Here is a 20,987-nt window from a genome sequence, read left to right on the forward strand (position 1 = left end):
GCCGGTGGCGGAAGGGGCGGGGCATGGGGAGTGGGGGGGGGGAGGGGGGCGAGGCTCGTCCCGGCGCCATCTTGGCTGAGGGCAGCGGCGCCGCGGGGGGAGGTGGCGCCGGCGCCATCTTGGGTGAGGGCAGCGCGGGGGGGACTTTGGCCGCGGGCTCCGGGGCGGTGCCGCCGGTGGGGAATGTACGGGACGGGGGGACGGGGCAAATGGGGGGGCTGGGGGCAACTGGGGGGGACTGGGGGTAATTGGGGGGGGGTTGGGGGTAATTGGGGGCAGCTGGGGGCAACTGGGGGGGCCTTGGGGGTAATTGGGGGCAGCTGGGGGGCCTTGGGGGTAATTGGGGGGGTCGTGGGGGCATCTGGGGGGTCCTTGGGGCAAGTCAGGGGTCGTGGGGGCAGTAGGGGGGATCCTGGGGGCAATTGGGGGGGTCCTGGGGGCAGCTGGGCTGTCCTGGGGGTAACTGGGGACTCGTGGGGGCAAATGGGGTAACTTAGGGGTAATGGGGGGGGGTCCTGGGGGAAATTGTGGGGTCCTGGGGGAAACTGGGGATTACTGGGGGGAGCTGGAGGCCAACTGGGGCTGCCCGAGAGGATTTGGGGCAATTTGGGGCCATTGGGAACCTCTGGGGGGGGCCTCATGGGGGCAGTTTGGGGGGGGGAGCTGGAGCCAGGCCCGCACACGGGGGGGCCGGTGCCGCCCCCTCAGCCCCAGTGGGGTCCCAACGCCCCCCCACACACACCCCTGGGTGCCCCCCAGGCTGAGAGCGGTGCCCCGGCTCCCCCGGCCCCGCAGCCTCTGCAGACCCCAGCCCAGGTACCCCGGTTACTGGGTGGGGGGGGGGGGACCGAGGGGTCCCCGTGGCGGTGGCAGTGTCGGTGGCTGACCCGGCCGTGCCGCAGCCGCTGCGCCATGGCGGGGCCGAAGCCGCTGGTGGCCGTGGGCCAGGTCACCTCCACGCCCGACAAGGAGCCGAATTTTGCCGCCTGCTCGGCGCTGGTGCGGGAGGCGGCTCGGCGCGGCGCCTGCCTCGTCTTCCTCCCCGAGGGCTTTGACTACATCGGCCGCGACCCGGCGCAGACGCTCAGCCTGGCCGAGGGCCTGGACGGGGACCTGATGGGGCGCTACGCGCAGCTGGCCAGGTAGGGAGGGACCCCCCCCCCCGGCACCCCCCAGCGATGCCCCGGTGGCCGCAGGGGTGACACCGGGGGTGTCCCCGCAGGGACTGTGGCGTGTGGCTGTCCCTGGGCGGCTTCCACGAGCGCGGGCAGGACTGGGCGGCCACGCAGCGCATCTACAACTGCCACGTGCTGCTGGACCCCGCGGGTGAGAGACAGCCCCCGGCCTGGCCCTGCCGGCTCTGTGTGTGTCCCCCCCCCTCCAATTTTGTGCCTCCTCGCCCCCAGGCCGCGTGGCGGCCGCCTACAGGAAGACCCACCTGTGTGACGTGGAGCTGGAGGGGCGCGTCAGCATGAAGGAGAGCGGCTTCACCAACCGCGGCACCGAGATCGTGCCCCCGGTCAGCACGCCGGCCGGGAAGGTACGGGGCGGCCGGGGACACCCCCGGGGGCTCCCCCCCCCCCCTCCCGCTGCCGTCCCTAAATTGCGTCCCGGTCCTGCTCCCGTCCCCCAGCTCGGGCTCTCCATCTGCTACGACCTGCGCTTCCCCGAGATCTCGCTGGCGCTGCGGCGAGCCGGGGCCGAGATCCTCACCTACCCCTCGGCCTTCACCGTCACCACGGGCTCTGCGCACTGGGAGGTGAGCTCTGCCCGGGGGGGGGGATCTTAAAAAGCCCCTCCGGGGGGGGAGTTTCAGCCTCGGGGGCGGTTGGCACAGCCGTGGCTCCTCGTCCTGCCTCCCCCCCCAGGTGCTGCTGCGGGCGCGGGCCATCGAGAGCCAGTGCTACGTGGTGGCGGCGGCGCAGACGGGCAGGAACCACGAGGGCCGCGCCTCCTACGGCCACTCGCTGGTGGTGGACCCCTGGGGCACGGTGGTGGCGCAGCGCGGTGAGGGGCCGGGGCTGTGCTACGCCGAGATCGACCTCGAGTACCTGCAGCGCGTCCGCCGAGAGATCCCGGTGCAGGAGCACCGGCGCCCGGACCTCTACGGCACCGTGGGGCTGCCCGCAGCACCCTGAGACCCCCCCCCCGGCACCACCCTGAAACCAGAGCCGGGCTGGATCCGCTCCATTTCGGGCCGTTTTTGCCCCAAAAGGCAGCAGCTGGGGCAGGAACACGCACTCAGGGCTCACCCCGTGTTGCAGGACCCCCCCCGTGCCGCAGCCAGGGGGTGCTCCCCGCTTTTTGGAGCCCCCCCAAGCCCCCGCAGCACGGGGGGGAGCAGTGGGGGAAGGAAGGAGGCAGGCGCTGCGGTAGATGTTTATTTCAAGAGAACCGAAAGCTACACAGGGCATCTGACTGTTAGAGAGAGGTTTAAAAAATACAGAAATCACAGAAATTACACCAAGGTGTGCCAGAATCGTCCGTAAGCAGTGGGGGGGGGGCACAATGGTGACGGGGGGGGACCACGAGCCCCCCACCCCGGCTGGGATCACACCCAGCCCGCGCTGCCGGGGGGCAGGGGGAGAGCAGCCTACAGCCGAGCAGGGCTGGGGAGAAAAACCACAAAATTAGGGTGGAGCTGGAAAAAATCTCCCCCGGGACCCCCCCGGCAGCAGGCGGCGGTGCCTGGACGCGGCCAAAGGCCAGCACGCTGCCGGCCGCGCGCCAACACGTGCGGGCAGAGCGCGCTGCCTGCTGCCAGCAACAGACAGGGCCGGCCCCCCCGCAGCCCAGTTTGGCCCAGTTTGTCCCAGTTGCCCGCAGGAGGCGGAGGGGAACGGGCAGGGGTCCGGCGCATCCCTCGGTGCTGGTCCTCCCCCTGGCCCCGGCAGGAGGGGGCGCGAAGGCACACATGGTCCTGGGGCAGCCTGGGCGAGGGGGGGCTCGACTCCTGAGAAACCCACGGGGGAGGCGGTGGGGCGGCATTTTGGGGAGAAATGGGCCAGATTCTGCCCACCTGGCACCAGCCAGCCCCACGCAGAGCCCGCTGCCAGGCCCCCGGGGACGAAGCCCCCCAGCCCCAGCCCTCCCGTTCCGAGCCCCCGCGCTCACAGCTCGCCCGCCCTGACACTGACGCGCCCCAGGCAGGGTTTTTGCCTTTTTTTTTTTCTTTTAATGGATACAAAATAAAAGAGAAAAAGGAAACAAAGCAAGAGAGAAGGTGACAGGACAGGAAAGGGGTGAGAACACGTAAGCCTCCGGCCGCTCCCCCCGGCTCCGGCCCCGCTCCTCGCAGCGCGCCGGGCCCCGCGGCCGCACCCACGCAGGCGGGAGTCCAGCAGGGGAGTAAATGCTCTTTTTTTTCCTTTTCTTTTAGAAAAACAAAAAATAAGAGAAGAAAAGCTCGGATCCCACCAGCCGCCGGGCGTCAGGGGGCCGTCTGCAGCATCAAGTTCCTCAGGAGTTTCTGGCGCCCGACCTCGTAGTCCTCCTCGTCCACATTGACCAGCAGTTTGATGGCTTCGTGGCCCACGGCTTGCTTGAGCGAGTCCGTGATGAAGACGCCCTTGAGGGCCTCCAGCAACGAGCCGTTGATGTAGTCGCGCCAGAACGCGTCGAGGTAGGTGAGCTCTGAGAACTTTATGTCACAGATGATGGAGCCCAGGTCCCGGGACTTGAGGATGGTGTTGGCCTGGTTGAAGCGCTCGAACTGGCGCTCCAGGGGGTCCTGCTTGTTGGAGAAGACGTTGCCCTGAAGCGCCGTCTCGTGCTGGCAGTACTCGGCTCGGACTCGCAGGCGGATGTCTGCAGGCAGCGGGGACACTCAGCGCGCCGGCCCCGTGCTCCCGGGGGCAGGGGGAGAGGCGCTGCCCCCCCTCCCCGTGCGCCCCCCAGCCCCGGCGTGGGGCCGGCAGCCCTCCCAGCCGCCCCCCAACCCTTACCACAGGTCTGCTTCTCCTTCGGGTCCGGCGTCGCCGACTTCCTCCGCTTGCGCTGGCTGCTGAGGGGGGCCCTGCCGCGGCCGGGCCTCTTGGTGCAGATCTGCGGCCCCGCCGAGGAGCAGCAGACCACGGGGTGGTGGGGAGGCACTGCACGGGGAGGGGGCGGCTCAGGGCTGTGCCCGGGACCCCCGCCCTCCCCACCAGCACCTCCCAGTCCCCCCGAGACTCTCCTCGCACACCCGAAGCTTTAACACAACCCCAGGGCAGGGCACACGGCGGGGGTGGTTTCCCCTGGGATAACGCTGCTCGTGTGCTGCACAAAGCCCTGGTTCCTATGGGGTGGGGGCTCCTGCGTGGCGGGATGCAGCCCCTCTGTGCACTGCTGGGACGGGCAGGCAGCAGCCAGGGGTTAATTAATCGTTAGTAATTTGTGCGGTGGCTGCTGCCGGGCAGAGCGCGCTCCCCGTTAACGGAGAAATCGGGGAACCCGCAACCAGAGCGGGGGCTGCCGTGAGCTCCAAATCCCCAAATCCCCCCCGGGGGGGCGCTCACCTGATTTGTGGGGGTGGCCGAGGCCGTGCTCCGCGTCGCTGTGCGCCCGGGGCGTCACGTAGCGGATGGATGTCTCCTCCAGGTACTTGTCCACCAGGTCCGGACACACTGCGGGAGGGGAGAGGCCTCGTGTTGGGGGGGGGACGACACAGCAGGGCCCCCCCCCCAGCACACAGATCATGCTTAGAAGGCGCAGCGCTCCGTTTGCAGGTATTTTGTTTAAAAATAAAGCCCAAAGTCTCTTAAAGGTAGTGCTTTCTGCCACCGAGGGCACCCAGCCCCCCAGCCCCGGTGCTCCCCAGCGGCACCACGCACCGGGAACGGCCACGGCTCGGCCGTCCCCTCGGAAAAGCTCCATTTTAGAGCCAAGAACTCAAAAAACAACAACAAAAAAAAAAACAACAACAGGCAGAGCTGTGTGGGAAAGGCCACTCGCACGTTACCATGGCTACTCGCAGCGCCCGGCTCGGCGCAGCGCCGTGAGCCCCGGCAGCACGGCCACGGGAAGCGGCCCCGGACGAGTACCCAAAGCCCCGGGGGTCCCGGCCGAGCCCCCCGTGCAGGACCCAACGTCCGACAGGACTCGAGACGAGCTCGGTGTCACTGAGCCATGGCGGCCGGTGCCAGGTGTCGGGACCTGCACAGCCCCAGGGCGAGCCCTGAACCCCGTGCGGGTGGGACGTGCGCGCAGCCAGGGCCTCGAGGGGCTTTTTTGAGGCATTTCCATCCCAGGGGGGTGCTCCCGACAGCGGGGCCGGCTCTGGGCTGCCCATCCCCACTGCCACAGCACCGTGGGGACACGTGCTCTGGTTTTTGGGTGCTCCTCGGGAGCCGGTCCCAGTCCCCATGAGGGTGTTTGGTGACCCTCTGATCCCTCCCATCCTGTGAGGCTCCCCACAGACCACCCAGCACCACTCCCCGCACTAACCCAGGGCTGATTTTGCTCTTTTTGGAGCTGTGCAGGAGGAGGAGGCTCAGAGATGTGCCCGATTAAGGGCTGCGGGGGGGTGGCAGAGCCCCATCCGCGAGGAGGCTTCCTTTAACCGATCCGGCCTCTTTTTAACGCAAAGCGCTGTGCACCGTAAGCTTCAAGAAGCTGCCTCTGTCCCCAGCGCTCTCAGAAATGCTGTTTTTGTGTTTAATTAACCCGTTCCCATCCAGATGGGGCTGGACAAGCACCAGAACAGAGCCCTGTGTGCTCGGAGCGTCGCCTCCCTTGGCCGTGGCAGCGTGCCCAGCACTGACCTCTGGCTCTGCTGCGTGTGGCCAAGAGCAGCAAACCCCCCCCGCGCTTTGGGGTTTTGCTCAAAACGAGCAGAAAGCTCCCCAAAAAGCACACAACAAGCGCTGTAGCACAAGCATTCGTGCCCCAAGCCCTGCACGAACCCGGGGACGTGGTGCCTGACCCTGGTGGTGTCCCAGCACGGCTCCGTTTGGGTGGAAACTTCCCCAAACCCCCGCAGCCGGAGCACGGGTCGTTTTCGAGGCTCCTCGGTCGGGGTTTCACCCCCTGCCGGGGTTGTTCGGCCCCAGCACGATGGGTCCTGCACCCAGCCACGAGCCCCCGCTGCCTCTTGCCCCAAAACCTGCCTCTACTCGCACTCTCCCCGCTTCCCCAAGCGCTGGCACCGCGGCTGCCCACGGCGTGAGCAGAAACCGGGGAGCCTCAGCAGCCCAGAAGTGCCAAGAAAGCACAATTATCCTCGTTTACAAAGAAAAATGCAAATTCTGGAGGCAGAATCCTGCTGAAGCGGCTCCTTACACACCCCTGCCACCAGCGAGCTCTCCTCGGCTCCTCTGGCCCCGGTCAACCTGGGCGAGGTTCCTCAAATTGAGGTTTCGGCCCCAAAAAAGGCCCAGGGCTGAGCTGGCGGGGGAATGAGGTCGGCTCACCCACCCAGAAGCTTAACAAGGGCCCAAAACGCACCAAATCCACCCAGATTTGGTCAGACACAGAATCACTGCTGGGATCCCTGAGCCAGGCCCAGAAGAAACTGCACCGAGCAGGGGGAAAACGGGGAGCAGAACGGGGAACAGGACGGGGAGTGCTGCGGGGACACCACTCCCAGGAGGCAAATTTGGGATTGTGGCCCCCGGGGGGGGGGTCGGGCACACCAGGGGGGCACTCACCGGCCCGTCGGCGCTTGAGGGTGACGTAGGGCAGCAGGTCGTGGCGGGTGATGATGCGCAGGAGCTGCAGCACCTGTCGGAAGTTGGTCTCGTCGCAGCGGCCCTGCCGCTCCAGCGCCAGCAAGAAGTCCCGGCCGCTGCGGATCATCCCCCGCTCGTAGTCGTCGATGACGTCCACGAAGAGGAAGGACAGCACGCGCACGTCGCGGTGGGTCAGGTGCGTGCCCACGATGTCGAACATGCGGTGCAGGCTGTACAGCCCGTGCTCGCGGTCGCCCCGCTCCTCCGGCCAGGCCTGCGCCCGGCTGCGCTTGAAGGCGGCCATCCTCGCCGTGCCCGGCCCTGCGGGACAAAAAGGGGGGGGCACGGGGCTTGAATCCAGCCCCCGCCCGCACAGAAATCCCATCTTTGGCACAGAAATCCCACCCTTAGCACAGAAATCCCACCCTCGGCTCCCCCACCCCGTGCCTGCACCCCCCCCAGCATCGCCGTGCCGCCGCTCAACTGGGGGCAACCGACCTGTGCCCCCCCCCCCGCTCCCTGACACCCCCTCCCCAGCTCAGCACCGAGTGTTAGAAACCAGACCCAGGCAGCAGAGGCTCAGCCTGCTCAGCGCCCAGGAGCAGCGCAGACACAGCCACAAACCCTCCCGAGTGGGTTAAACTCAGGAAAAGGGTGAAAAAAGTGGGATTTGGTGCAATTCTCGCCGTCCTCCCTGCACAACTCCCCCCGCTCGGTGCCGGGGCTGCACCCACGGCCACGGGCCCTGCCCCCCCCGCTGCGTGCGGCTGCAGCTCCCCAAACAGCAACGGGGGAAGCACGGAGCCTCCCCCCCCCCACTGGGGGCCCCCCTGTGCTCCTGGGGAGCCCCCCAGGCCCTGTTTGGGGAGCAGCGGGGTGCTGGGGGGGGGTTGGAGGGGCTGATTCCTGCTGTGAAACCCAAAGAGCTGGAACAAGGCACGTGCGGTGCCACTTGTGCAACGTCCCCAGCAGAGCCACGGCCTCGGGGGGGGCAGCTCCCGGTACAGCCCCCCCCAGCGCCCCTTGGCTGCTTTTGGAGCAGGATTTGGGCACCTGGAGCTGCCTCAGCACCAACAGCCCCGCGGCAGGGGGGGGGGAGCAGCACCCAGGGCTCCGGGGACGCCCGGTGCCGAGGGGATTCCGCCGTGTCCCGGGGAGCAGCAGCAACAGAACGGGAAAACCTCCCCCAGCACCCCCACACCGGGACGGGGGGCACCAGGCAGCGCCCCCACAACCCCACACCCCTGCTCCTGCTCCGCTGGGGCTGTTCTGCTGGTAGCTGTGGCTTTTTTTTTTTTAAATAATGATGTTGAAGCACCAACGGGTGCTGTGGTGTGTCACAAGGCCGCCTGTAAATCCTATAAATCCCCCCCAAATCCTCGGGGCCGCCGGCTCCCTGGGATAGGGGGGCACGGAGGCAGGCAGAGCATCCCCCGGTCACTGAGCACTGCCCGGGGCCCAGCCGAACGTTTCCTTCCAGGGCTGAGCCCGAAGGGACTGAGCTCGTTTTGGGGTGGGGGGAGCCGCCAGGTCCCAGGGGGGCAGCTCCCACCCAAACCCAGGGGAGGGAGGCTGCCGGGTTTGGCTGCGAGCGGGGGATTCCTGCGGCCACGGCCCCGCTGTGCTCACAGCTCCCCTCCCGCTTCGATCCCCGAGGATCACCACGCACAGACCTCAGAAAAATCCCAAATCCTCAAGAAATGAACAAATCCCCCCGAGGAGCAGCCGCAGACCACGGAGGGGCCGTGAGCAGGGGGTCTGCTGGCCCCAGGACCACTGCCCCTGCCCTGTCCCAGCTCAGGCAGCGCGGCGCTCGGGCGGGAGGAGACGCAGCAAACGCGTGGGGATCATTAAAATAATTTGGGGTGAACAGGAAAAACGAGCTGCTGGGGCGCAGAGTGCACGGCAGGGACCCGGCTCCGGCCCCGCTCCTCTCCGTGAGGTGCCTGGGCCCCAGCACCACGGGGGGAGCCCCCACGGGAGCACCACCAGGGGCTGGGGGCAGCGAACGGCCCCAAATCGGGAGGGTGACGGGGGGGGGCACGGCCCCAGCAGGGACAGGGCAGGCCGGGGCGGGTCATTAGGAAGGGCAGAGGGCAAAAGAGGAGGAGAAGCAACCGCGGCTGCCCCCCCCCGAGGACTTTTGGCCTTTCCCCCGCAGCACTTTGCCCCTGGGGCAGCACCGGGGGCACCGGCCCCGTGCCCACCCGTCACGGGAGGGACCCCGAGAGCCCCCCCCCAGCCACGGGGGCCGAGCAGACGCGTCCCAGCCCCAAAAAAACCCCCCAGGGCTGCCCAGGGGGACGCGGGCTGAGCTGCCCCAGCCCTCCCCAGGGCAGCTCCTGAAGCTCCCGGCAGCGGGGGTAAAAATAGTGCCGGCAGCCACGGCCCCGAGGGCCGAGCTGGGGGAGGGATCGAGGGATTTCTGCTGCTCAGCTCCTCGCTCACCCCCCCCTTCTAATCCCTGCCCCCCCCGGGTGATGGCAGGAGCCCTGCAGCAGCCCCAGCTCCCACCACAGGGCCTGTCAGGGCAGGGCCAGGGGCCGCAGCCCCCCCCGGGGGGGTGAGGAGCTGAAACGGAGCAGGAACGGGCCTGGAACGGGAGGGGGGAAAATCCCGGGGGGGGGCACCGAGGGCAGCGAACACAGGGGCAAAGTCTGGGGTGGGCGGCGGGTCCCCAGCGGGTGCCACAAGCGACGTGTCCTGTGCCAGCAGCGGGCAGAACCGAAACCAGGCCCGCGTGGAAAGAACCAGAAAATTCACCAAAAATTCACCTTTTTTTTTTTTGTCCCCCCCCCGCCCCTCCACCCCCCTTCAGGGAAGGCAGCCCCGGGGCACTCAGAGCTCCAACCACGGCCACCAAGGCACAGCAGGGACCACGACACCGACAGTGTCACCACCTCGAGGCACCCAGGATCGCACCCAGCCCCTTCTCAGGGTCCCCCCCCCGCAGACAGCCCCCCCCCAAGCTCGGGGCCACCCCTGGGTGCTGCCCCTTGGCCACAGCCCCCAAACCTCCACTTGGGGCCAGCCCCAACGTGGCTCCCAACACCAACACAGCCCCCACAGCCCCCCAGCCCGGCACCCCCAGCCCCCCCCAAGCCCCCCCAATCCCCCCCCAGCCCGGTGGGCGCCTTCTACAAGCAAGGGGCAGGGCAGGGCACAGCCGGGGGGGGAGCGGCACCAACCTGCAGGAGCAGCTCCGCGGGCCTCGCTTGTATCCGAGCGGGGCGCAGCAGCCAAGCAGGAGCTCTGGGCAGGCCTCTGTCCCCTTTTTCTCCTCGGCTCTTTAAGCAAAGCGCCCGCCACCGGCACCTCGGCTCCCCCCGGGGGGCTCGGGGCGGCTCCGCTGCCGGGAGAGCCAAACTTCCAGCGCCAGGCCTCGGCGTTCGCTGCTCGAGCTGGTGGACTTGCCAGCAGCCCCCCACGAGTCCTTTTGTTGGCGTTTCCTTCGCACAACTCTGACGCCCAAACCTTCTCTCTCTTTTTTTTTTTCCCTACTTCACCCTGAAATAACTTACGGACACGGGGGGGGGAGGAGGAGGAGGAGGAGGAAAGTCCAGGCCCAGCCTCAGGCTCCCCTGGGCCGCTCCGTTCCCAGCCCCCGGCCGTTTGGGGTGACCCCGCTCCCTTCTCCCTGTGGCTCCCGAGCGCGGGGTGGGTGCTCAGAGCACCCCAAAACCCTGCTCGGTCCCTACCGCACCCCCAGGCGCTGCCCCAGGTCACGGCACCGGGCACAGGGCTCCTGCAGCGGGCCGGGGCAGCCCTCAGCCCATCCCTTCCCCTCCCTCAGGGTCTCAGCTCCGTGCCCGGCCTCGCTCCCCCCCGGCAGGGCCCCAGCCGGGCACCGAGGGGTCTCTCGGCCCCGCTCAGCCCCGGCCCCGCTCCCCCCCTTTTACCGCAGCCGCCCCCGAGGCCTCGGCCCCACCCCGGGGGCTCCCCGCAGCCTCCCCGGGCCCCGCTCGGGAACCGGCGGGGGGGGAACCCCGGAACCACGGCCCGACGGTGGGGGGGGGGGTGCGGGGATGGCACCGAGACCGGGGAGCTCCGAGGGGGGGGGGGGGCGGCCCCGCGGGCTGAGCGCTGCGGCCCCCCCGGGGCCCCCCCGCGGCCTCCACGCCCGAGGCCTCGCGGGCCGGGCCGGGCCGGGGCCTGTCAGGCGCCGCCGCCGCCGCTGCCGCCGGGCCGGGCCCTCACCGCAGGCGCCGCCGCGGCTCGCCTTAGGCCGCCGCCGCCGCCATGCCCGCCCGCTCGGCCCCGCTGCGCTCCCCCCGAGCCGCTGCCGCCGCCGCTGCCCGGGCCCAGGCGCCGCCGCCGCCGCCTCCCGTCAGGGCCGGGCCAGGCTCGGCGCCGCCATGTTGGCTCCGTCCGCTCCGCTCCCCGCTCGCGGGCGGCTCTCGCGGCGCGACGCCACATCCGGCTCCGCCCCCCCTCGAGGCCCCGCCCACATCCGGGCCCCGCGCACCTCGCCGGCTTCACGCCCGTTGGGAAAGCTGGGGGGAGAGGAGCCATGTTGGATAAGGGCAGGAGGGCGGGGACTTCCGGGGAGGGGGCCGCCGGCTTCAGCACCCTTCCGGAGCGTTGCGGCGCGGCCGCCATGTTGGGTGTGGGCAGGCTGGCAAGGCGGCGGCCCGCCCGCCCGGTTGGGCGCGCGCCGCCGCCGCCATCTTGGGAGCGGGCGGGCGGGGTTCGCCGGGCGGCTTCGTGCCCATTGCGGGCCACGGGGGGGCGCCGCCATCTTGAGTGCGGGCAGAGCGCCGGGAGGGCGGCGGGGGGCTGGGGGGGGGGGTCCCGTGTTTGGGGGGGGCCTTGGGGTGACGGGGGGGGCCCGGGGGTTACGTGAGGGGGGGAGAAACTGGGGGGGGGGCTGGGGAATTCCGGCCCTGGGGGTATGGGGGGGGTGAGGGGGGGAGCTGAAGGTGGGGAGGGGCACATGGGGGGGGCATTTTGGGGAGGGGGGGTCCTGGAGGAGCCCCCCCCAGCGAGAGGGGCCCGAGCCCAGGCCCCCCCCTTCCCCCCGTGCCAGGGGAGGCCGCCAGCACCCATGGGTGCGGGGGGGCCCCGCCTGCCCTGCCCATTGCACCCCCCGGGACCCCCCCCCCATTTATCCCCTGGGGTCCGCAGGGCCCCGGGGGGGGTCCCCATGCCCTCCCCCCCCCCAATAACCCCCCCGTGCCCCCCCCGTGCCCTCCCCGCCCCAGCACCGGGAGCTCCCCGGGGCGCTGCGGGGGCGGCCGCTGGCCCCGTGCCCCGCCACGCGCCCGCTGCTGCCCCGGGGCCGCTAATTAGCGCTAATTGCGCCCGCTAATCCCCCCCCCAGCCCCCCCCCATCGTGCCGAGGTGCGCTCAGACAGGGTGGCCCCGGGGGGGGTCCCTGTACCCGGTGGGGGGGGCAGGAGGGGAGGGGGGCAGGACGGATTGGGGGGGGGGCAGATGGACGGACAGAATGGGGGGGGTCTGGGGCACTCTTGGGGGGGCACTTTTTGGGGGGGTCGGGGGCGCTTTTGGGGGGGGTTGGGGGCGCTTTTTTTTTTTTTTGGGAGGGGGGCACCAAGGCCAGGGTGGTGCCAGGCAGGGCCGGGCCCGGGCCGGGCGGGTCGCGGCTGACTCAGCCCCCCCCCACCCCGAGGCCCTGCCCCCCCCCCCACCCGGACCCCCCCCCGGGGCCGTCCCGCCCCCTCCGTGCCTATCCCGGGCGGCGCCGCTCCCCGCCACTGCCCCGCTCCGCGCCGCCCGGTGAGTACCGGCCCGGTCCCGGTCCCCCCCCCCCCCCCGTCCCGAGGGACACCCCCAAAATCTTCCACCCCCCCCCCCGGGTCCTGCACCCCGCTCTATGAGGGGGCCGGTCCCGCACCCCTCATTTTGGGGGGGAGCCCCCGGGTGGGGCGGTGTTGCCCCCAATGCTGCCCCCTCCCCCCTTTTATTAGAACCCCCCCCCGTTTCTTAGAGGACCCCCAGTCCTGCCCCTCCCCCTTTCCTAGAGGATCCCCCCCTTTCTTGGAGGGAGCCCCCAATCCGGACCCCCCCCGTTCGTAGAGGGACCCCCCCATTTCCTAGAGGACCCCCTGTTTGTAGGGGACCCCCCCTTTCCTAGAGGAACCCCCCCATTCCGCCCTTCCCATCGGGGGGGACCCGATTTTGCCCCCCCCATTCAATGGGAGCCCAATCCTGCCCCCCCTTTAGAAGGGGTTTCCCTCTCCCCCCCCATGGGCACTCCCCCCAATATCCCATAAAGTTTGGGGGCGCCCTGGGGGGTGTCCCCCCCCCCTCCCCAAGAGGCTGCAGCCCCCCCTCAGCGCTGCTGCCCCCGGGGGGGTTCAGCCTGGGCTGGGGGGGCCCTGGGGGGGGTCCTGCGGTGCAGAGGGTGCCCCCCCCCCCCGTTTTTCCCCGAGGGCTGGGCTGGTTCCTGTTCCGGTGGCGGGCAGCTCCTGGGCCACGCCGCAAACCGCGGGGGGGTCCCCAAAACCAAGCTGGGACCCCCCCGCACCCCCCACAACACCAGGGGGTCCCCTGCAGCTGAGCTGGGACTGGGGGGGGGTCACGGCGGTGGTTGGGGGCACCCCAGAACCCGCTCACATCCCTCCAAATCTCCAATCTCTGCTTCCCTTCCCAAAACCGCAGGGGGGGCTGCATGGGGTGTGTCCCCCCCCCAGATGTGGGGAATCCAAGGGGGGGGGGGGGGCTGAGCCCCACCCAGGGAGGAGGCACCGAAACGCCCCCGTGACTCAGCCAGCCCATGACGCCGGGGTTCCCCAGGGTGCCCTATAACGGGGGGGGGAAATGGACGAGGGGGGGGGACACCCACAGCACGCCCCCCCCCCCCCCCATTCTCCACCCCCCCCACCCCCGGGCCCCACCCTGCGGCCGCTGCCCGGAGCTGAGTCACCCGGGTGGAAAGCTCCGGGTGTGCGCTGAGCGCTGCTGTGCCCCCCCCCAGAACCCCCAGGAGCCCCCCCGGAGCCCCCCCCGCAGCCATGCCGTCCCAGATGGAGCAGGCCATGGAGACGCTGATGTTCACCTTCCACAAGTACGCGGGGGACAAAAACCACCTGAGCAAGGAGGACCTGCGGGTGCTGATGGAGAAGGAGTTCCCCGGCTTCTTGGAGGTGAGAGGGGGGGGAAAAAATAAATCCTATGGGGGGGTTGAAAATAAATCTGGGGGGGGACAGGGCCGTGACCTGGCTGTGCGCCCCCTCCGCAGAACCAGCGTGACCCCATGGCGCTGGACAAGATCATGAAGGACCTGGACCAGTGCCGTGACGGCAAGGTGGGCTTCCAGAGCTTCTTCTCGCTGGTGGCCGGGCTCACCATCGCCTGCAACGACTACTTCGTGGTGCACATGAAGCAGAAGGGCAGGAAGTGAAGCCCCCCCCCCGGTGCCCCCCCCCCCGGCACCGCCCCGGCCCCCGCCGGCCCCCAATAAAGCTGTTTTGTATGACACCGCGGCTGCCTCCCTCTGTGGGGTCCCCCCGGGGTCCCCGGTTCCTTCGTGTCCCCGTCTCGCCTACGGGGCTGTGTGAGGTCCTAATGGGGCGGTGGGGGGGTGTGGGGGGGTCTGTAGGGCCCGTAGTAAACCAGAGGGGTGGGGTGGAGGCTTCGGGGGCCGTACAGGGCTTTAGAGAGGACCTATGGAGGTTGGACGGGGGTGTGGGGGGTCTATAGGGCCCACACAGGGCTGGGAGTGCTGTGGAGCTCTGTACGGGGCTGTACGGGTCACCTGTAGGGGCCATACAGGGGTGTGTGGGGCTGTGAGGGGTGTGTGGGGCTGTGTAGGGTGGCTGTGGTGCTGCTGAGAGCAGCACGAGGATGTATGGGGGCTGTGGGGGATCTCATAGGGGCTGTAGGGGTTCACATTAGGGGCCGTGTGGGACCACATAGGGGCTGCGTGGGGCCCAGAGGAGCTGCACGGGGCTGTGTGGGGTCTGTGGGGCCTCTCTGGGGCTGCCCTGGGAGCCCAGGGGCTCTGTGGGGCGCTGTGGGGCTCGGTAGGGGCCGCGTAGGGCGGCTGGAGCCGAGCGGGGCCCCTTGGGGGCAGCACGGAGCCGTGCGGGGCACCCCGGGGGGAGCTGTGGGGCAGCGCCGGCCCCCGGGGGGGTCCCTGGGGGGCTGGGTGGGGGCGGGAGGACCCCGGGGACCCCCCAGGGACCCCCCAGGGACCCCCGGAGCCCCCCAGGCGCCCCCAGGGCGGGGCGGGGGCGCGCGGGCACTACGGAAGCGGCCGAGGCCCCGCCCCTCCCGCTGGCCACGCCCCCTCCCGCTGGCCACGCCCCCTCCCTGTGATGTAGATGGCGCGGGGGGCGGGGCGGGGCCGGGCGGGCGCCGTGTCCGGAGGTCGCGCGGCGCCGCGGGAGCCGCGGGTGGGGGCGGGGCGGGGGGCGCTGAAGGTCACGGGGTCAGGGGGCACCGGGCGCCGCGCTGACCTTTGACCCCCGAGCCGCCGGGAGCTCCGCCGAGCCGGGCTGACGTCACCGCCGCGGCCCTGTGACGTCAGCGCCGGGTCTCCCTCAGCGGCCGTGACGTCAGCGCCGGCGCCATGTGGCTGTGGCGGGGCCGCGGGGTCGTGGCCGGGGCGCTGCGGGCACGGGGACGGCCCCGGGGCGCGGGAACCGTGAGTGGGGGACGGGGACCGGGGGGTGGGGGGTCATGGGGTCATGGGTGGGGTCATGGGGTCATGGGGACAGGGGGTGGGGAGATGCGGACATGTGGGGACGTGGGGACATGTAGGGACGTGTGGGGACACGGGGTGGTGCCATGGGTACGTGACACGGGGACATGGGATGGGGAGCACAGGTCCATGGGGTGGGGACGTGGGGTGGGGACATGGGGACGTGTAGGGACGTGTGGGGACGTGGGGTGTGGAACACGGGGTGGGGACACGGGGTCATGTCACAGGGACATGGGGCATGGGGTGGGGACAAGGGGCAGCAACCGGGGCATGCGGGGTGGGGACATGGGGACAGAGGGGATGCCCCACTGGGGACCCACCCCGAAGTCCCCTTGCTCCCCAGAGCTGGAGTGTCCCCAGCGCTGACCCCGCTGTCACCACCACTCCTCCCCCTGTGTGTCCCCCTGTCCCTGTGTCCCCATGGCCATATATCCCCATGTCCCTGTGCCCCGTGTCCCTATATCCTCCTGTCCCCCTGTCCCCGTATCCCCATGTCCCCGTGACCCCTCTGCCCTGTGCCCCACGTCCCCCTGTCCCCATGTCCCTATGTCCCTGTCCCCCCGTCCCCTTGTCCCCTGTCCCCCTGTCCGTCTCCCCCTGTCCCCGTCCCCTGTCCCCAGGCGCGCTGCTCGGGGCGTGCGTCCCCTCAGGACCTGGCGGTGCCCAACGGGAGCTGGAGCGTGGCGATGCGGGAGCACCACGAGCGCCTCCTGCGCGGCACCGCCGACGGCTCCTGGCGCCGCGTCCCCTCCTACCGCAACGTCGTCGACCACTTCCCAGGTGACGCCCGGGCGGGGAGGGGCGGCGGGGGGGGCAGGGGAGGGCGCCCCCGGGTCCCCGTCCTCACCGTCCCCGCGTCCCCGTGTCCCCAGTGGCGGTGGGGCAGGGCACGGGGACGCGGCTGTTCCTGCGCAATTTGGACACCGAGGGCGCCGGCTTCGAGTACGTCACCTTCCTGCACAGCGCCAGCGGCCGCGTGCTCTGCCTCTGCCAGCTGGGGCCATACCTCGAGGGGCACCCCGGGTAGGTGCCACCGGTGCCAGCGCCACATGTCCCCTCCTGGCCTCTCCTGTCCCATTCTGTCCCTTCCTGCCCCATCCCGTCCCATCCCATCCCATCCCGTTCCATCCCGTTCTGTTCCGTCCCATCCCATCCTGTCCCATCCCATCACCTCCCGTCCCTCCCGCCCCATCCCCTCCTGCCCCATCCCATCCCATCCCTCCTGTCCCCTTCTGTCCCCTCCCGTCCCGACCTCGCCCCTGTCCCCGCAGCTTCACGCACGGCGGTGCCATCGCCAGCATCATCGACACCACGCTGGGGACGTGCGCCCTGGACGCCGCGGGGGTGGTGATGACGGCCCAGCTCAGCATCGACTTCCTGGCGTGAGTGGCACCCCGGGGACGCGGTGACGGGGACTGTGTGCATGTGTGGGGGTGTCCCCCCGTGTGTCCCCCCCCCCGTGCCGTGACCCCGCGCTGTGCCCGCAGCCCCGTGCCGCTGGGCTCCGTGGTGCTGGTGGACGGCCGCGTGGACAGGCGCGAGGGCCGCAAGCTCTTCTTGTCCTGCGAGGTGCGCGGCGCCGCGGGGGACACGCTGCACGCCAAGGCCACCGGTGAGGGCGGGGGGGCACCGGGGGGACGGGGACACCGACACCCCCAGCCCCAAAGCCTCCCCGCAGAGCCCCCCCGCACCCTTGGGACCCGTCTCAGGGTGATGCCGGGTGGCACACGGGGGGGGGTGCCGGTGCCCTGCTGCCACCCCCCCAGTGCCACCCGCTGCCACCACCACGCACCACAGGGGTGGGGGACGGTTGTGCCAGTGCCCCCCCCGCCCTGCCACCCCCCCCTCTCTCCCGCAGGGCTCTTCATCCAGCTGGACACCACCAAGTCCCCCCGGCCCGCCTGCAGCACCCGGTGACGCCGTGGCCCCACCCGTGGGGGGGTGGGATGGGGGGGGGGCAGGGGTGTCCCCGTGTCCCCCGTGTGTCCCCCCCGCTGCTGGTGGCAGCCCCCGGATCAGAGCGCTGGCAGCCAACAAACAACGGCCTCGGCTCCTGGTGCTTTTGTGGGGTTCGGGGGCATCGCGCTGTGGGGCGGCACCGCGGGGCCTGACCCTGACCCTGACCCTGGCCCTGACCCTGACCCTGTGCCCCCTTCCCCTGTCCCCAGCCCCATTTTGTGGCCCCCATCCCCTGTCCCTGTCCCCCCCCCCGTGTCCCCCCTGCCCCGGGGCTGTGGGTGGGGCAGGGGCAGTGCCCGGGGGAGGTGGTGCGGTGGGCGTGGCCTGAGGATGTGGGCGGGGTCAGGGACACGGGGCGGGGCCTGGAGGGGGTAGGCGTGGTTATGTACGGGTGGGCGGGGCTATGCGGAGTGGGCGTGGTTACGATGGGAGTGGGCGGGGCCGGGCGCCCCCCGTGGACCCCCGGACACGGACACGCGTGGCCGCCCCCCCCCCCCCCCCGCCCCCCTCGTGGCGCCCCGCGGCCCCCCCACGGGCGAGCCCCACGCCCCCCTCGCACATCGGGGACCCGGCGGGGGCCCCACGGGCATCCCCCACGCGTGGGCGCCCCGGGGATGCGCAGGTCCCACGGGCGCCCCCCCCGCAGCCCGGCGGGGAGGGGGGGTCCCGACGCCTCCCCCCCGCGGCCGGGGGTCTCGGCACCCCACGCGGCCGCGTGCCCCGTGGGGGGGGGTCCCGTGGATCGCGCGTGGCCGCGGCCCCCCCCCCCCGTGGCGCGTCGGGGTCGGAGCGGTCGCGGGGTGGGGGGGGTTGGGGCCAGCCGCGCCCCCTCCCCCCCGTGCCTCAGTTTCCCCCCCGCGGCGCCGTGGAAAGTCGGAAATTTCCAGTGCGTGGGGCCGGGGGGGGCAGGATGCCGGGGGGGGGGGCAGGATGCCGGGGGGGCCCCGGCGCCCTTATAACGCCCGGCACCGCGCCGCCCGCGCCGCCGCCGCCGCCATGCGAGGTAGGGCCCGCGCGGGGGGCTGCGGGCGGGGGGCGCGGGCGGGCCGGGGGCTGCGGGCGTGCAAGGGAGTCAGAGAGGGGGTGCACGCGTGGGAAGCTGGGCGGGGTGAGCACACGCGTGTGCGTGCACAGAGCTGTGCGTGCAGGTGGGAGCAGCAGGGTGGGTGCTGCGGTGTGCAAGGAGGGGGGTGTGCAAGCGTGTGCAAGAGGTGGGTGCTTGGGGAGCAGCGGTGTGTGCGTGCAAGCTGGAGGAGCCTGCACGAGTGAGTGTGAGTGTGAGTGTGTGAGTGTGCAATGCACGGGGAGTGCATGCGTGTGTGCGGCTGTGGAGGACCATGGAGGGTGTGCGTGTGCAAGCTGGTGGAGCAAAGAGCGTGCAAAGGGGTGTGGGGTGTGTGCAAGAGGGTGGGCTTGTGATGTGCACGCTGATGGCTGTGGGCACGCGTGTGCAAGTGTGTTGGGGCAGCTCTGTGCGTGTGCAAGTGTGGAGGAACAGGAGAGGGAACGCGTGTGCACGCAGCCCTACAGAGTCTGGGGGCAAAGCTGGGTGTGGGCACACGGGGGGTGTGCGTGTGTGTGTGCACGCGTGTGGGCACAGCGAGGTGCTCGTGCAAGCAGGAGGAAGCATTTTGGGGGTGTGCACGGTGAGTGTGCCCCACGGGAACATGGATGTGTGCAGGGGCAGTGTGCAGGCAGGCGTGTGTGTGTGTGAGCACACGTGTGTGTGCACAGATGCATGGCAGCGTGCACAGGAGCGTGCACATGCTTGTGCAAGCACAAGAGCGCTGTGAGCCAGCAGTGCCCCGTGCACCACGGGTGCTGCCATCACACGGGTTGTGCAGCTCACACGAGCGTGTCGGCACAATCACACCCCCACAGCGTGCTCCGGGGCACACTTTGGCTGTGCACACGCGTGTGCTGCCGTGTTGCCACATGTGCATGTGTGCTGCTGCGTGTGCACACCGCAGCGTGTCCCTGCACACACCTAAGCAGCGTGTGCACGCGTGTCGGGGGGTGCACGCGTGTTGCCGCGTGTCCCAGCCGTGTGGCGGCCACCGGCAGCCCCCTCCCCTCCCTGCGGCGGCGGCGCCGCGCGCCCCAGCACCGCCAGCACCCATGGGTGCCCCCCGCACCTGTGGGGCCGGGCACACGCGCGTTAGATGTGGTCGGTGCCGGCAGGTGCACGGGGCTGGTGCAGGTGACGGGGACGGGGCCGGGGACACGCAGGTGGCTCCGGGCAGCAGCCGCAGCCCCGCACGGGCGCAAAGCCTCCACCACCACCCCCCCGGCCCCGCCGCCGCTCCCCGGCCACCCCCCGGTCCCCGCTCCGTCGGCACCGGGGACGCCGAGGGTGCAGCTGCCCCGACTCCGCGTCCCCAAGGGGGGCCCCACGAACCCATGGGGGCCCCGCGGCCCCACCAGCGGCCCCATGCCGGGGTTTTCTCTGCCGCCGCCGCCGGTGCCACCCCCGCGTCTGGCCCGGGGCGGAGGGGACCCGGCCGCCACCGCTGAGTCACCGCCCAGCGGGTGGCAGGACCCCCGCCGGAGGGGAGGGCGCGGGGGTCCCGGGGGTGCCGTGGTGGAAGCCCGGGGGGTCCCGGGGCTCCGGGTCCTTGCCCGAGCCACTTCCCGCTGCGTCACGGTGTCTTGGCCCGTGCCGTGACGCGCTGGCCTGTGCCGTGGCGTGTTGGCCCGTGGCACGGCGTGTTTTGCCGTGACGTGTTGGGCTGCGCTGCGCTGTTGGGGGGTGGGAGCCCGGCCCCGAGGTACCCCCCGCATCACAGGGTCACTGGGTGCCCACAGGGACCAGTGGGTCCCCATGGGGCTGGTTGGTGCCAGTGGATGCTGGTGGAGCTCACTGGGAGCTGGTGGGGCTTAGTGGGAGCTGGTGGGGCTCGCTGGGTGCCAGTAGGGCTCCCTGGGTGCTGTTGGGGCTCACTGGGTGCTGCTGGGGCTTACTGGAAGCTCGTGTGGCTCACTGGGTGCCGGTGGGGCTCACTGGGAGCCAGCAAGTCCCCAAGGGACTAATGGGTGACTGTTGGGTGCTGGTTGGTGCCTGGGGGGCTGAAGGCCACCAGCGGGTGCCCACAGGGCCACCGGATCCCCCACGGGGCCACCAGGTCCCCCACGGGGCCCATGGGTGCCCCTGGGTCCCCGCAGGGTTCGGTGGGTGCCAGTGGCACCGGTGGATGCCAGCAGGTCCCCATGGGGCTCACAGGTCCTGTAGGGTCCCTGCAGCGCTGGTGGTGCCGGTGGGTCCCCAGGGTGCCAGGGAGCACCCAGGGGTGCCGGGAGCAGCCGGCGCCGTGGGAGCAGCGGGTGCGGGCAGGTGCTGGGGGGTGGGCGGCCGGGCGAGACCTCGGCGACCTCTCGCCGGCGGTTCCCGGCAGGAGCGGCACCGAAACGGCGCTTCCTGGCAGCCGCCGGCACCGTTGAGTAATGCGGGCGCCGGGCCCGGCTGAGTCAAAGCCCCGAATTCCCGGGGCCCCTCCGGCCGCCGCCGCCGCGGGGGTCCCGGTGCCCAGCCCCGGATGCGAGGGCGGCCTTCCCCACCCCCCCCCCCCGGCCCCAAAACTGGGTCGGGTGGAAAAAGCCGACGAAGCGGCTTCGGCCCCGGGAGGAAGAGGTGTGCGTGTGCGTGCGTGCACCGGCGCCCAGGAGCGTGCACGAGCCTTGGCGGGCGTGTTCCGGCGCGTGCAAGCGTGCACAAGTGT

The 20,987-nt window shown here is 71.0% G+C and overlaps 4 protein-coding genes across 6 annotated transcripts; 3 read left to right on the forward strand and 1 right to left on the reverse strand.

The window, feature by feature from the left end:
• Positions 1-91: 91 nt before the first annotated feature.
• NIT1 (nitrilase 1) lies at positions 92-3,404 on the forward strand. 3 transcript variants are annotated; one of them, XM_082780926.1, is made up of 7 exons: positions 92-123; positions 760-816; positions 903-1,142; positions 1,223-1,326; positions 1,407-1,540; positions 1,634-1,759; positions 1,869-3,404. In XM_082780926.1, the coding sequence occupies exons 3-7, from the start codon at positions 913-915 to the stop codon at positions 2,136-2,138; spliced, it is 864 nt and encodes a 287-aa protein (XP_082637052.1). In that variant the 5' UTR covers positions 92-123; positions 760-816; positions 903-912; the 3' UTR covers positions 2,139-3,404. The 3 variants fall into 3 exon arrangements, with proteins under 3 accessions (XP_082637052.1, XP_082637051.1, XP_082637053.1); XM_082780925.1 differs by lacking the exon at positions 92-123 and adding an exon at positions 150-185; XM_082780927.1 differs by lacking the exons at positions 92-123; positions 760-816 and adding an exon at positions 152-185.
• On the reverse strand, positions 2,368-11,023 carry DEDD (death effector domain containing). The gene is made up of 5 exons (XM_082780921.1): positions 9,836-11,023; positions 6,627-6,968; positions 4,497-4,604; positions 3,945-4,091; positions 2,368-3,807 (listed from the first exon to the last, which is right to left on the reverse strand). Exons 2-5 carry the CDS (start codon positions 6,949-6,951, stop codon positions 3,431-3,433), a joined length of 957 nt encoding a protein of 318 aa, XP_082637047.1. The 5' UTR covers positions 6,952-6,968; positions 9,836-11,023; the 3' UTR covers positions 2,368-3,430.
• A 1,289-nt stretch (positions 11,024-12,312) lies between these two features.
• On the forward strand, positions 12,313-14,085 carry S100A10 (S100 calcium binding protein A10). Its single transcript, XM_082780945.1, has 3 exons — positions 12,313-12,383; positions 13,585-13,753; positions 13,849-14,085. The coding sequence occupies exons 2-3, from the start codon at positions 13,622-13,624 to the stop codon at positions 14,008-14,010; spliced, it is 294 nt and encodes a 97-aa protein (XP_082637071.1). The 5' UTR covers positions 12,313-12,383; positions 13,585-13,621; the 3' UTR covers positions 14,011-14,085.
• Positions 14,086-15,039: 954 nt separating this feature from the next.
• Positions 15,040-17,328, forward strand: LOC309888548 (acyl-coenzyme A thioesterase THEM4-like). The gene is made up of 6 exons (XM_082780934.1): positions 15,040-15,255; positions 15,933-16,092; positions 16,185-16,335; positions 16,584-16,694; positions 16,800-16,924; positions 17,171-17,328. Exons 1-6 carry the CDS (start codon positions 15,181-15,183, stop codon positions 17,227-17,229), a joined length of 681 nt encoding a protein of 226 aa, XP_082637060.1. The 5' UTR covers positions 15,040-15,180; the 3' UTR covers positions 17,230-17,328.
• Positions 17,329-20,987: the final 3,659 nt, after the last annotated feature.

Source organism: Aythya marila, assembly GCF_965140915.1.
Source record: "Aythya marila genome assembly, chromosome: 29".
Taxonomy (NCBI): Eukaryota; Metazoa; Chordata; class Aves; order Anseriformes; family Anatidae; genus Aythya; species Aythya marila.